The sequence below is a fragment of the Mastigoproctus giganteus genome, chromosome 1 (genome assembly GCF_048544385.1).
Source record: "Mastigoproctus giganteus isolate SK-2022 chromosome 1, ASM4854438v1, whole genome shotgun sequence".
NCBI lineage: Eukaryota > Metazoa > Arthropoda > Arachnida > Uropygi > Thelyphonidae > Mastigoproctus > Mastigoproctus giganteus.
In genome coordinates this window covers 90,592,153-90,605,436 of record NC_143575.1, presented here as the reverse complement: position 1 = coordinate 90,605,436, position 13,284 = coordinate 90,592,153, and the positions used below count along the sequence as shown (strand labels likewise).

General features: G+C 40.3%; 1 protein-coding gene across 1 annotated transcript in view; it reads right to left on the bottom strand.

Annotated features, from left to right (window-relative positions):
- Window positions 1-13,284, bottom strand: part of LOC150090984 (voltage-gated inwardly rectifying potassium channel KCNH6-like) — a 490,763-nt gene that overhangs the window by 138,616 nt on the left and 338,863 nt on the right. The window contains exon 8 of the mRNA XM_090379306.1: window positions 2,131-2,524. Within this exon, the coding sequence (XP_090235432.1) occupies window positions 2,131-2,524 (394 nt within the window). The remainder of the gene's footprint in view (window positions 1-2,130; window positions 2,525-13,284) is intronic.

Below are 13,284 nucleotides of genomic sequence, written 5' to 3'. Positions count from 1 at the left end.
CACTATATCATGTGGTTATATAGAAGAAGAGGATGGAAAACGATAGGCGCCTTATGCATTTGAAAATATGCTTAAAAATTAGAGCAGAGGAAAAGACGGGATTTTTTAAATGCATTTAGAGGGGAGGGCTTACTTTGAAATTTAATCGAAAAAGGGGCACCCTTTTTGACCTTCGTAGCAATATATGCGGAATGTGTTGGAATGATTAGATGAACGCATCTTATGGTGCAAGCTGCCGGTGCTCTCCCAAATGGAAATACCACAGACTGACCAGAATATTGTCATAGATTTCATGGCTCAATTTTCGAGAGGTGAAACCACTGCTGTAGGTTATCGACCCCTGTGTTATAAGGTTTCTACAACCATGAACATGCAAATAAATAATCGGTAACTTGTAAGCTGCAGAAACTGTTTCTGAGCACACATCATCGCAGCAGCGAAGAAATGAATAAAGACAAATGTAAAGTCAATTTTTGAGTAAAGACAAATTTAAAAGTTGACAAAATCTGAGGGGTGGAGGAAATCACTTAGTAAATTACCATACCATGTAAGTAAAAAAAGAAAAGAAAAAAAAGAATGACCAGAATTTTTCAACATAACTATGAACTTCTATTGTGTTATCCAATTCTGAAAATTCAGTACTTCAAAAGACGCTGGCAGCCAGCGTCTTTTGAAGACCAGTGCCGGTCTTCCAGTGCCTTTGAAGACCAGACATGACCAGTGCCGAACTTCATTTTCGTCCTTCACATCGTCAGAGCAATATTTGCCACTTAGTTGTTGTCTAAGTAGATCAAACAACTCGAACTCACTAAAGGAGTGATCTTCGATTCCTCAAATCGTTAATGGTCTTCAGCCCATTTTCTGCGAATTGAGTTCCTAAATTATTTCAGAGGTCTCTAATATGATGCAGCAGTCACGGTATCTCAGGCTTTTGAAGATGCACAAGAAAACATCACGACAGTTCCACAAAACAGCCGGTAAGGCATCAAACTTTGTTGAGCAGGATATTACCATTAAAGTGATGCACAATTGGATTAGCTGAAAGTGGTGAATCGACGATCGATCTTCAGCCTTGAGCAGCAAACTGGGCTACATTAGCGAGTAAAAATGGGTTCCTCGTGAGTATTAACAAGATTATAAATAAAACAATAAGAAAATTACGAATATAACTGGTAGTCCTGATCAGCTTGTCATTTCTCTCGGTCCCTTGAGATAAAGGTGTTCCAACTTAAGTCCCATGTAGTGTGTTTTTGGTTCAAGTTTCAGTTCTCTGGGAATCCATCGCTCAGATCATTGATCCCACTAGGACTATAAGCCACATCTCTCGTAATTTCAACCAAGCTCCTGCCCTGGAACTGTTCTGAAATACGAGTTAAATGTCCTTATGAAAAATTTTCAACCCTGTTATAAACAGACGTACGTGAAAAAGTTTTATTTATTTGTTTGTTTGCTTACTGACCCCCTCCCCACCACCGCTTGCATGATAGAGGAATTGTCGAGATCGTAAGTTTTTAGGTGTCATTAATGGTTTTTTCTTAATAGGTAGTCCCAACATCTCCACAGTCGTTTCAATACTCACTAAAAAATTACAGACAAATTGCAATGAAACACGCACGTTATTCTTCTGAGAACTGCTGGATCCATGTTGTAACACATCCCATGTAAAAACAACAATGTATATATCTTATATAGAAATTACCTGCTCGAATAAACAGCAAACATTACCATTTTTGTATCAAGAGAATGACAAAATCGATGACACTTACCTTAACAGTAGTACTTAATACCCAATAAATCAAATCCTACTGAATTTGATTTATTAAGTTAAATAATAACAAAACTAATTAGCTTCACTAGATAGTTTAACAACTTTTAAGACATTTTAATGCAAAACTTAGGAAATTGTGCCAGTTCGATGTAGGAATCAATGCGCTTTAGGTTGATTTTCCAAAAGAAGTTTGTCCGTTTGTCCTGTCCTAATCTGGATCCAAGGTAAGTGTCACCCACATTATACTGTTAATTTGTAATTATATCTTACCCTTTCTTAAGTGGACTCTTTTGCTATATTTAATACAATACGTCTAAATTATCACAAAAGAAATAAAGAAAATGGACGTTCGTCATACTTACAGCCAACCAACATCACCAAAATCGAGAAGATTTTCTCCATGTTTGTGTTGGGGGAAACATTTCCGAAACCGACGCTGGTGAGACTGGAAAAGGTGAAATAGAGAGCTGTGACGTATTTTGCCTTGATGCTTGGACCTCCATGGCTGTTGTTGTAGAGCTGTCCTGTGGTGTTGGCTAGATGGTCCAACCAGCCAATCTTTGGATTCAAGGTGAGACGTTCCGCATTGGCGATTGCATACCAGATGCAGGCCAGCCAATGAGCAATCAGCGCGAAGGTAGCCATGAGAAGAAGCAGCACAGCAGCTCCATACTCTGAGTAGCGGTCAATTTTACGGGCCACTCTGACTAAGCGCAGCAGTCTGGCGGTCTTCAACAGACCAATCAGCGTGGTGGTCTGCGTATGAAAAAACATGGCGGTATGAACTAGCATCTGGGAATTATGCAGCTTAGGTTTTGGGGGGGGTTTCCTGATGACTAGTGAAAATGCTTGTTGCTTTACATGCTCTAAACATTTACTATAACGGTAAAAATTATATTTGAAATTCCTATAAACTACAATGAAAGATTAACAGAGTTAACAGTTGAAATAACAAAGAGAATTACTGTCATGTTCTTTTCTGTTGCACCAACCTGATATGGACTAGTCTACTTTAATTAAGTTCAATAATACGTTCACTTAAAACTACAACTGAAGTATACTGTCTAGTTTCTTTACAGCATAGACTCCTAGCTAATCATTAGGCCAAATAATGAGCTAGAAGTTAAAAGTAAACAATTAATAAATAACAGTGAATGAAGTAGAAATTTTGTGTGACTTTCCCACCCACCTAAGCAAGAATGCCAACAAAGGAGTTCCAAAGAGAGTATGAAACATTTTGTTTCAGTGTATATTTCTTGAGCCTAAATTTTTTCACGATAAAACATTTTGGAATGGAATGAGGACCCCTTCAAAGCAAATCGAGTTTATCCCCTACGAAATAAATATTGGATTAACTGCTAGATTTCCATGTGAGTTAACCTTTCGCGGTTCTTGCAAAACAACCTCAGATGGTTGAATGAATTAATGAAATATCCGAATATGGCTTCGCAACGTACAGCCTTCTGGCTAGAAGAGCGTGCATTAAACAATGTTGAAGAAGAACATATTCTAATAAGAAGTTACAGGGTAGGGAACTTTTATACGGGGTGTTTCAAAAATGATGGTCAATAATTTAAAGGTGAAAAGTACAAACTAAAATAAGCAAAAAAGTCCCAATGAACATCGGGCCGCAATGAACCGTTTTCGAGATAATGCACATTTTCTGTTAAGATCCACCACTATGGGAGCCGTCTGGGAGGGTAGTCTGTATTGCTGAGACCTTGTACACGCTGGATATAGTAGGGGTACAGCAATTGACGATGTAAAATTCGCCACACTGCTAAGGCTCGGTACACGCTCTTGCAGAGCATCCCTCCTTGTCGAAATTCCTCAATTTTGTACTATTCTTTCTAACACCCTTTCCTCAACATCAGGTGTTATGCTTCTGGGCCTACCTTCTCGTACTCCATGTGCGAAGCGCCCATGTTCTCTAAGACGTTGATGTACTCTGATGAATGTGCGTCTCTTGAGCTGCCTTCGGTGGGGAAATGCTTCTTGGTACAAACGTGCAGCCTCGAGTGCACTTTCGTTGTCTTTACCATACATGAAGTGCATGTCCGCATACTCTTCGTTGCTGTAACCTCTTTCCATGTTGACTATCCTTTGACAAGTACTAGTATGCCTGCTACGTCTCAGAGCATTGAGAAAGAAGAAAGGGAGAGAAAGAGTATAACCTAACCTAAACAAACAAGTCAGTGTTGGATCCCAACTAGAAATGTGCAATATCTCGAAAACGATTCACTGGAGGACCCAAGTTTATTAGGCTTTTTTTGCATATTGAAGTCTGTATAGACATATTTTAGCTTAGTACTAGTTTTTATTCTACGCGATTTTTCAGTAGGCCTACTATTAGCTTCCTAGTGTTCATAAACAATGTTAGAATGTTAGTTTCCCTAGACTGTTTAGTAATTCTTGAACAGTTAAAGCCCAATACTTAGATTATCTGAAACTTGGAATACTCATCTTCAGACATGAGAATATGAGCATAGTTTACTACGGGATGATTCAAAATACAGGCAATCCATTATATATTTTCAATTTTAATTCAATTATAATAGAGTTTACGATAAATTACCTTCCCAAATATAAGCACAAAATCTTTTCGCCATATGCGATGAGACTAGTAGAGTTTCAATAGGTATCGTTGAAATTTCCGATCCGATATTCACCTTTAATTCTTCCAATATGCGAAAGTTGTTATTATATATCAGTCCTTTTAAATACGCTGAAAGATAAAAATATGAGGAGCGTGTATCTTCAGTTATGGACAACGTGCTCTGTCCGGGAAAATGACATGCTGCCATGGGTGTAAGCAAAACGCTACAGGTTAGTAACTCAAAGCTATCATATAACAACAAAAACTGTTGGACATCTGGGTTTTACGAGTGCTGCTATTGTAACAATAAATTCACTTACAATTTGAGTTGCATGAATTTCGAATCTTCTGTATAATTAGCATTTTTGTTTTAATTTTTAAGTTTCTGATGACTGCCAATTTTCCACAGCTACCTGGATGTCTCAGGAAAGTGAAAGTGATGGGGAGAGGGGGTGCCCGCCGGATGCGATGCACCCGGACCCCGACACAGAAGGCGTCCACTAAGCGTTTCTTAAATGGTATAATATAGCTATAACAAAAGAAAGAAAGGGGAGGCCCAAAACCAACCATGCACCCATGCTCTCAATACCACTCCACAGTCCTGGTCAGCCTTATTGTCTTATAGATCTAACTCTGGCTACAGAAGAATAACTGTATTTGTTTGCTCAAGTCTTCGTTCTCTACAGTTTCTTGGCAGATTTTGTTTTGAATTAGCTCTGAAGCAGATAGCTCTATGAGGCATTGCTGCATCAGTAAATTGTGTATGCCTTTTACTGTGAAATGGAGCACTTTTTCTGTAACAGCATCATATATTCATACCATGAGATATGAAGCAGGTGGGTATATACATGCAGGGATTCTATTATATTGGATGACAACTCGAAGTTCCCGGCACAGGAAAAACCATGAAACCCCCGTCGGAGGCCAATTAAATTCAACAATGGCGTGGGCAAAAAAAAAAAAAAAAAATTCCTTGTCCTCGGTGCGATTTGGACCTCCACTGAGAGACCACTTCAGCAGGTACACCTACACTTACATGAAATGGAGTGCACTGATTAATTGGTTGTCGTAGGGTTTCAGGTGCATCAGCGAATTAGACCATATTGCGCCGTATATATTATCTGTAAAGTTCGTCTGTTCTGTGGTCGATTTGCCTGTTTAGTGGACGAAAAACCCGGATTTCCCGAAAAAAACCATGCAACCCTCGACTGAGAACAACTAACTCAGCCACATTGTAAAAAAGGTTCATAAAAATTCCTCCTGTTATCGACGGGAGGACGACGATTATGCGAATTGTCCTACCCGCGAGGGCGAATTGGCGCGCTCCTTCAGTAACAGCATTATGTTCATATCCTGAGATATAAAGCAGGTGGATATATATGCAGGTGTTCTATATGTAGGCAATTCAGTGCGAGAATAGACAAAAAGAAAGATTTAAACTAGTTTAAACTGGCTTGGTAATCGGCGCCAGACGCGCCGGTACGAGTATCTCAGAAACTACAACCTTGCTGGGATTTTCAAGTGTGGCTGTGCATCCGGTGTATCGAGATTGATCCAATAGAAAAATAACATTTAGCCAACGGTGATACTGTGGTCTGAAACAACTCTTTGGCGGTAGCCAACAAGACTTGCATTGAGTAACAGAAAGGCTACAGTCAGTAATAACATCCCAGTAAAACAATGATAGCCAAAACACACTCAAGTACGCATACCTCGTCGTACCCTGTCAAGGATTGGGGTAATACAGCTGATGACCAAACCCATTCCATTCCAGTCAGCAAAAATAAGAGAGTATAGTTAAAGCGAGCAGAGGAACATCAATACTAATAAATAATAATAAATTTTCTGTTTATACTCCGGGACGACCAAATGATCAGAGGAGTTCACAAGATAGACAGAATACAATAAACAGCACCGTATTCAGTATTTACGGGCTTGAACCCCGGTCACTCAAGGCACGTGTACTTATGCACCCGCGCGCCTGACCACTAGGCTACGGCGGCCTACTAGACAGTGGAGGATTGGAAAAACGCTGCCTCGTCTGACGAATCCCAGTTCCTCCTGTTTCACACAGACGAAAGGACCGGAATATCGCTAAAAGGTATGAGTCGGTGGACCCATCCTGCCAGTTGTCGAAAATGAAGACCGGAGGCGGCGGTGTAAAGGTTTAGGAAGTATTTTCATGGTGCATTTGGTCCCCTTGGTACCAGTGTGGTGCAATAGTTGGATGCCACAGGCTATCTGGCAATTGTTTTCGACTAAGCATATCCCATCATGGTTGATCTGACGGGCTGCATGGCTAGGAGCAGCGTATTCAATAGTAAATGGCCTTTTTTAACAGAAAAACACGCTATGTCGAAGGCAGAGTTTATACAGAACTGATTCCAGGATGCGAGTGAATTCGGCCTATTACGGTGGCCTTCCTTTCCTCAGTGACCATATCTCAATTCAATTGAGCACTTGTGGGATGAGGCAGAACAATCTCTTTGGAGTAGAGTTACAAAAGCACACCTCATTCAGTCCATGTCACGACAAATGTGTGTGTGTGTGTGTGTGTGTGTGTGTGTGTGTGTGTGTGTGTGTGTGTGTGTGTGTGTGTGTGTGTGTGTGTGTGATTAATGCTGATAATCGGCACGGAAATTGATTTCTTGGTCAAAAATAAACCGAAAACTTCATGAGCAGCAGTTTTTAGATTTGACGCTTATTTACGATATATTCGCAATTAAAGATTGATGGGTTACTTCTTCCTGGCTGAGCGATTTGCATTGAAAAGACAGTTCGAAAGCGCGTTCTACCGCAAATCACATATGCACTACAGTATATTCGCACTGTATTTTCGACAGCTATGTTTCAGATGTCGAGAATTTAAAAGGAAGCCATTCATTCCACTTATAGACTTTCACGAGATAGAACACATGACTAAAGAGTACTGTGACGAGTAACACAAGCTGGGAGAGCGTCGAAGAAGTGCACACGGCTCCGCTCGCATATACATGCAAAAATACCCAAACAGCTTGTATTCGATTCTCGACACCAATGTCATCAGGCAATATGATGAGCACCGCTTTCGCTGTTCAAGAATCATTCCTACAGATTAAGAACGCCATGTGTAATGTGAGTGTATCAACAGGTTACCAAGGCACAGTTCTGCGAAAATATTCTTAAACATCCTACTGACCCAGCATGTTTCACACGAGAGGGCATTTGGAATTGCCACAATATGCATTACCGGACGGGCGTAAATCGGTATGTTGCAACTCCACGTAAATAAGTTGATATCCTTGGAGAGAAAAATCACTGGTTCCTATTTATTCTCCGATTAGGAAGAATTACATCTAATTTTTATTCGCTGCGCTACCGGACTTACTAGGTGAGGTGTCTTGCATTGTAATTCCAACATGCTGGTGTCATTGTCATAACATCTGTCATATTAGAGCCACCAGAGAACCAACTCATCTGCCAGTGTGTAATATGTCCATAAATTTCTTGCGAAGTATCTGGCGAATTTGCCTGTTTTGCTGGATGAAAAACCCGACTTTCCGATGGGAGGACCTTGATTTCCACTGGGTGTGTGGAGGACGATGACTATAATATTGTACTACCATACGAACATTCAATGATGACTGATGGGATCTATGTATTACTCTTCTGAGCAGTCTCCAGTCTCTTTCCGTCAATTTCTACAAACCTACCAAACCGTTTTAGCATACCTCAGAAATTGATGGAAAGAGACTGGAGCACCCTTATGACGCTGGAATAATCTTATGTAGTGGCGCAATGATGTTTCCATTTAGCGATACGTCAGCCTCGTTAATCTAATGTGTTGCTGTTGCTTCAATAGCTAGTTATTTTGTATCCTTCCTATTTATCTGAATTTGTATACACCGTATTGCCAAAAATATCTGTATTTAGGAAAAGTGAACCACACATTCCAACTGCGACATAGACATAGCGTCTATGTTGCAGTTGCTTCAATAGCACGAACAGATTAATTTCTAATATGCTGTCTGCAGTTATTTTTATACCTTTTCTTGACATGTAGATGGGATGTATGGTTCACTTTTCCTAAATACAGGTATTTTTGGCAATACAAATTCAGACAAATAGGAAGGATACAAAATAACTAGCAATAACAACCCACGATCCAAAACTTAATAAAAGTAATTCCAAAAATAAGTAATTAATCTACTGCTATAGTAATAAATAATAACTAACTGACTACAATAAAAATAAATTCCCCAACGATATCTACTGACTAAAATAGAACTTGATAGAGAATTATGGGAATTATCCATGGACTGACATTATTATGTACTTAACTTTTAATTACATCATAATCTTTCCTATCACAGTTTAATGTGTTGTTTAACTCTCCTTCCTGACTACTATCGAGTCTCTCCATGTATCAAATTCAATATGAAAATGAAAAGATCCAGACCCTTTCATTTCTTCATGTTCTTGTTCACGAAACGGTCCCCTCACTATCTTTTTTTTTAAATTTATTTATTAGATCTGTTTATTGCTCTGCTCAAGAGCCACCCCCTGTACAGCAGTAAGCTAGGTGGGGTGATTCAAGGGGACAGGGACATGTGTCCGGGGTTACATAGAGCCTTAACCTGAAAGGTACAGAATTTACAAAGTTTTTTATTTTACATACTTGCAAGTTGTGGAATACCCAAGTATCCTAAATTAAGAAGCATATTATATCATACAGTACTGTACAATAACCTGAGAAATATGTACAAAAATATAAAGGATTTAGGCAGTCCATCACCGTTTGTTGCCTGCAGTATCTCTTGAATCTTGACTATCTTAGTGCTCACTGCCAGGCGTCATTGGTGTGATGGATGCCAAGGGAGGGGATGGAATCAGTAACGGCTTCACTTTATTTTATTTTACATTTATCGTGTCATGGGAAGCATTTTCGAGGCAAGTTATTTCCTTCTGGTGGTGATCTTGTATGTGTCCATTAGCTTCTGGTGTCTGTATATATGCTGCTTGCAGAATTTATCCAGATCGATGGCTAGATTGTTAATCAAATCTAATGTGTTTCCTGGGAACATGCGTCTCAAGACTTTCAGGCGCTGAAACTGATTCTGAGTGGGAGACTTGGGTCCACTTGACATCTTCCGGCAATTCGGGGGGTTTTTATCAGGTCAGTGATATCAGGGACGTCAAGTCGTTCTGATTAGTCGGGCCAGTGCAAGAAGTTTAGCTGCCACAATCTGTTACTTCCATGGGGTGAATTCGAGATTAATGTAACGTCGGGCTCTAGAAATAGTGTATTGGTTGTCCTCTCAGTTATTTTGAACGTCTGTGTGTGCAGGCTAATATAATAATTTTAATACCTGCTATACGTTGGTACAGAGGGAGAGCAAATTGTAGTGATGCAAGTAGTTCGGGACGAGACTACGTGTTCAGTACAGTATATGAAACCCACTGCCCGTAGTACCTCGTACCCTGCTATGTAATTAGCACCCTCCTTATTTTGGCATGCCCTAAAGTTAGTGTGCAGAATAAGCTATCCATTCAGCGGTCTATACTTATGGCAATGTGTCGGACCTGAAGAACTGTATCAACAGCAGCCCTGAAAGTCCACAATGGTTGTCTGTTCCCTGATTTACTGTTTTTTCCATGTTATTAGTTTTTATATAAGATATGGGACCTCTATTGAATTTTTCGGTTTTCAAATCTTTTAAAAAGTCAAGTTGCTGCGAGTTTTTGATTCAGTGATGGCAAGTTAACAGAAATAACTACCATAAAGGACGGGTAACTTACAAATTCATTCCAATTGTTCTTTTTGCATCAGTGCAAAATAATTCTCGCTGGTTACTCCAAACTTGTATACGCTATTTCTCATTTCTGGGCATGGGTCAGTAAACGCAAAACTGGCTGAATTCCATCTTACAGCTTCACCTCTATATATTTGTGGAGATACTGAAAATTGGGAACATGTCCTTTTTCTCTGTCACTTGTATGCAGATTTACGGCTGCCTATGGCACGCACTTTTTTCCTTCGCTTGCCCGAAGTCTAGAAGAAACCCTGCTAATGGTAAAAGGAGAACTTTCTACTTCTTTAAGATTTTGCTATAAAGGCTTTCCTTCTCCGAAACAACTGCTTGCATCTAGACAACTGCGTACGGGCCACTGTTCATGTTTTGTTCCAACTACAACCGGATTCCTTTTCATGGATCAGCCTATACAGGGAACTTCGCCAACCCTAGTTAGCACATGGTGATGATGATGCTGACACGAACATTATCCACCGAAACACACATTTCTGGCCTTTTTCAAAAATCTGTATTCATCACAGGGTATCAAGGCGGAATTGAACTAGTGTTCCGGGCCACCCTACACAAGACACTGTACATATGTCTACATTCATAATAGTCAGTCCTCTGTCACAGTACAGGCCGACCGGGCTAGCCGGGTGGGTAAAGTGCCTGCCCTGCAACCCAAAGATCGCGGGTTCGAATCCCGCCTCGGGCTCAGATCAAAGTACTGCAAAAACCTTGGGAGGTGCATTATGGCCACAGAAGCCGAAGCGCCAACAACTACCACATAAAAAAATAAAAAAAAGTCACAGTACAGTGGTTTCTCTACTTGCCACTCATTTGGAGAGGCCTGGGTCCCATTGACTAGTGGAGAACTTTATAAAGTCTTTCTAAATCGATGCTGTATTTAGCAGATCTTAGGCGCGGGAGGGGATAGGGTTCCCCGCGAGTTATTCTGTTTTTTTTTTTTTTTTATAGTTCGCACAACATGCAAATCGGCCCATGAACACACACATCCCTCTACAAATACATTTTTTATACTCCAGGATGACACCACACGATCATAGGAGTTGACAAGAGAGAGAACATAAGAAACAGCACCATACTTGGTAGACACGCGAGCATGAATCATGGTCACTCAAAGAACGTGTACTTATGCACCCTTACCCCTGACCACTCCGTAAAGACAAGCTGGTTCATAAATTTATTTTTACTTAGTTCTTCGGTATCATTTTTAGAATTTTTAGATGCACCCTGTTGCTAACCTCTGACGGTTCTTTCAGTATTGAACGGATGGTTTTGCCGATGTTCAGTTGCGCCAGGGACCCAAGATCGCGAGGTCAAGCCTCCGAAACAATGCAATTGCTGTTGGTGCAGGGCACGCGACTTTACTTTTAGGGCCACTAACAATACGTGCGCCAAGGCCTTCGACTACCTAAATCTGCCACTGATTGTACATATGATTTTCTAATGATTTTCAAACGATTCAGCACAATGCTTACTACTGACATCACTCTGGTGTTTGTGTTGGCCGCACAGAACTGTCAATGTGAATTTTGATTCATGGATAAGACAGATCCCTTAGTATGACAGTATGCCAATTCCGGTAACTCCATGACATGGACTAAAAGCTTTAGAATAAAAGTGAGATTGACGGAGAAGACTTGAAAACTTCAGTGGATCCTGAGTATACACCCGACGAAAAGATATTGCAGCCGGAGCTATTTACCCAAGATGAATCGATTTTTTTTTTATGTAAACCCCAAACATGAGAGGTATTAGAACCTATAGTACTTAGTATCGTGCTTGGGTTGGATGTTAAGAAGACGAAAGAAGATATTTGTTGACATTGGACTTGAACTTCTGTAGATTGTAATTTTCAGGAAATACGTATGAAGGAAGGTTGTTCCAGAAAACGGCAGTTGAATGAATAAATGAGGAAGATGAAAAGTTGGTTCTGTGGGTTTGAAGTTGGACAGTAAATGGATGTTGGCTGGTGGCGACACGTGTTTGGACCGTTTTGAAAGAGAGAGTGGGAATTATAGAAGCCAATTCAGAAGAACAGTGCCCATGGAAGTATCTGAAGAAGAGGCATGCAGCAGAAACAGTACTTCTATGAGAAAGCGAGTGGAGAGACTCTGTTAGAGATGAGTGATTAATTAACCTAACTTCCCTCTTCTGAATGGAATCAAGAAGCCTGAGAGAGGTTTTGGGGGCACCACCCCAGATGTGGGAACAATATTCCATGGCAGGGCGGATTTGCGATTTATACAGAGTGAGCAGCTGTTTGGAAGAAAAGTAACGCCGAGAGCGAAAGAGAAAACCAAGTTTTTTAGATGCAGAGGAAGCAATATTTGTAATGTGCTTGTGCCAAGAGAGATTAGAAGTCAGGGTAATCCCCAAAAGAGATATATCATTTTGCCTAGAAATCGGAGTGTCACTAAAGATAAGCATAGGAGCAGAAGAATCCTTTTTGCGAGATATAAGACAAGACTGAGTTTTACAAGGGTTGAAATCAACTAAGTTGTCTTTTCCCCACTGGAGAATTACCAAAAGATTGCCATTTAAGGAATTGGTAGCAGATTTTCAAGAAGTTGAAGCTGATTGAGCAGAGCAAGGTTTCTCAAAATGGAAAGTGGAATGCATTGTGCTATCATCAGCAAAACTATGGATAGGATTTCCAGTCAATGGAAGAAGGTCATTGATATACAAGAGGAAAAGAGTGGGGGAAAGAACTGAACCTTGGGGGACACCGGCATTAGGGAGAAGTTAGAAGACAGAGAGCCATCTACCATCACCCTCAGTGAGCAATCACAGAGAAAACTGGATAACCAATTACTAAAAACAGTTGGCAAACCATAAGATGGAAGCTTGTTTAGAAGACCTTTACGCCAAACACGATCGAAAGCCTTTGAGATTTTAAGGGCAACTACTTGTGTTTCCCCGAACCTTTCCATTGAATTAGTCCATAAATGGGTAACATAAGCCAGAATATCACCAGTGGATCTACACTGACGGAATCCATACTGGTGATCGTTGATCAGACGGAAGATTTCTAGGTAGTTTAAGAGTTGGCGGTTAATTGATTTCTCCATTACTTTAGAAAGAGTAGAAGTAATTGCAATGGGACGATAATTGGATGGGAG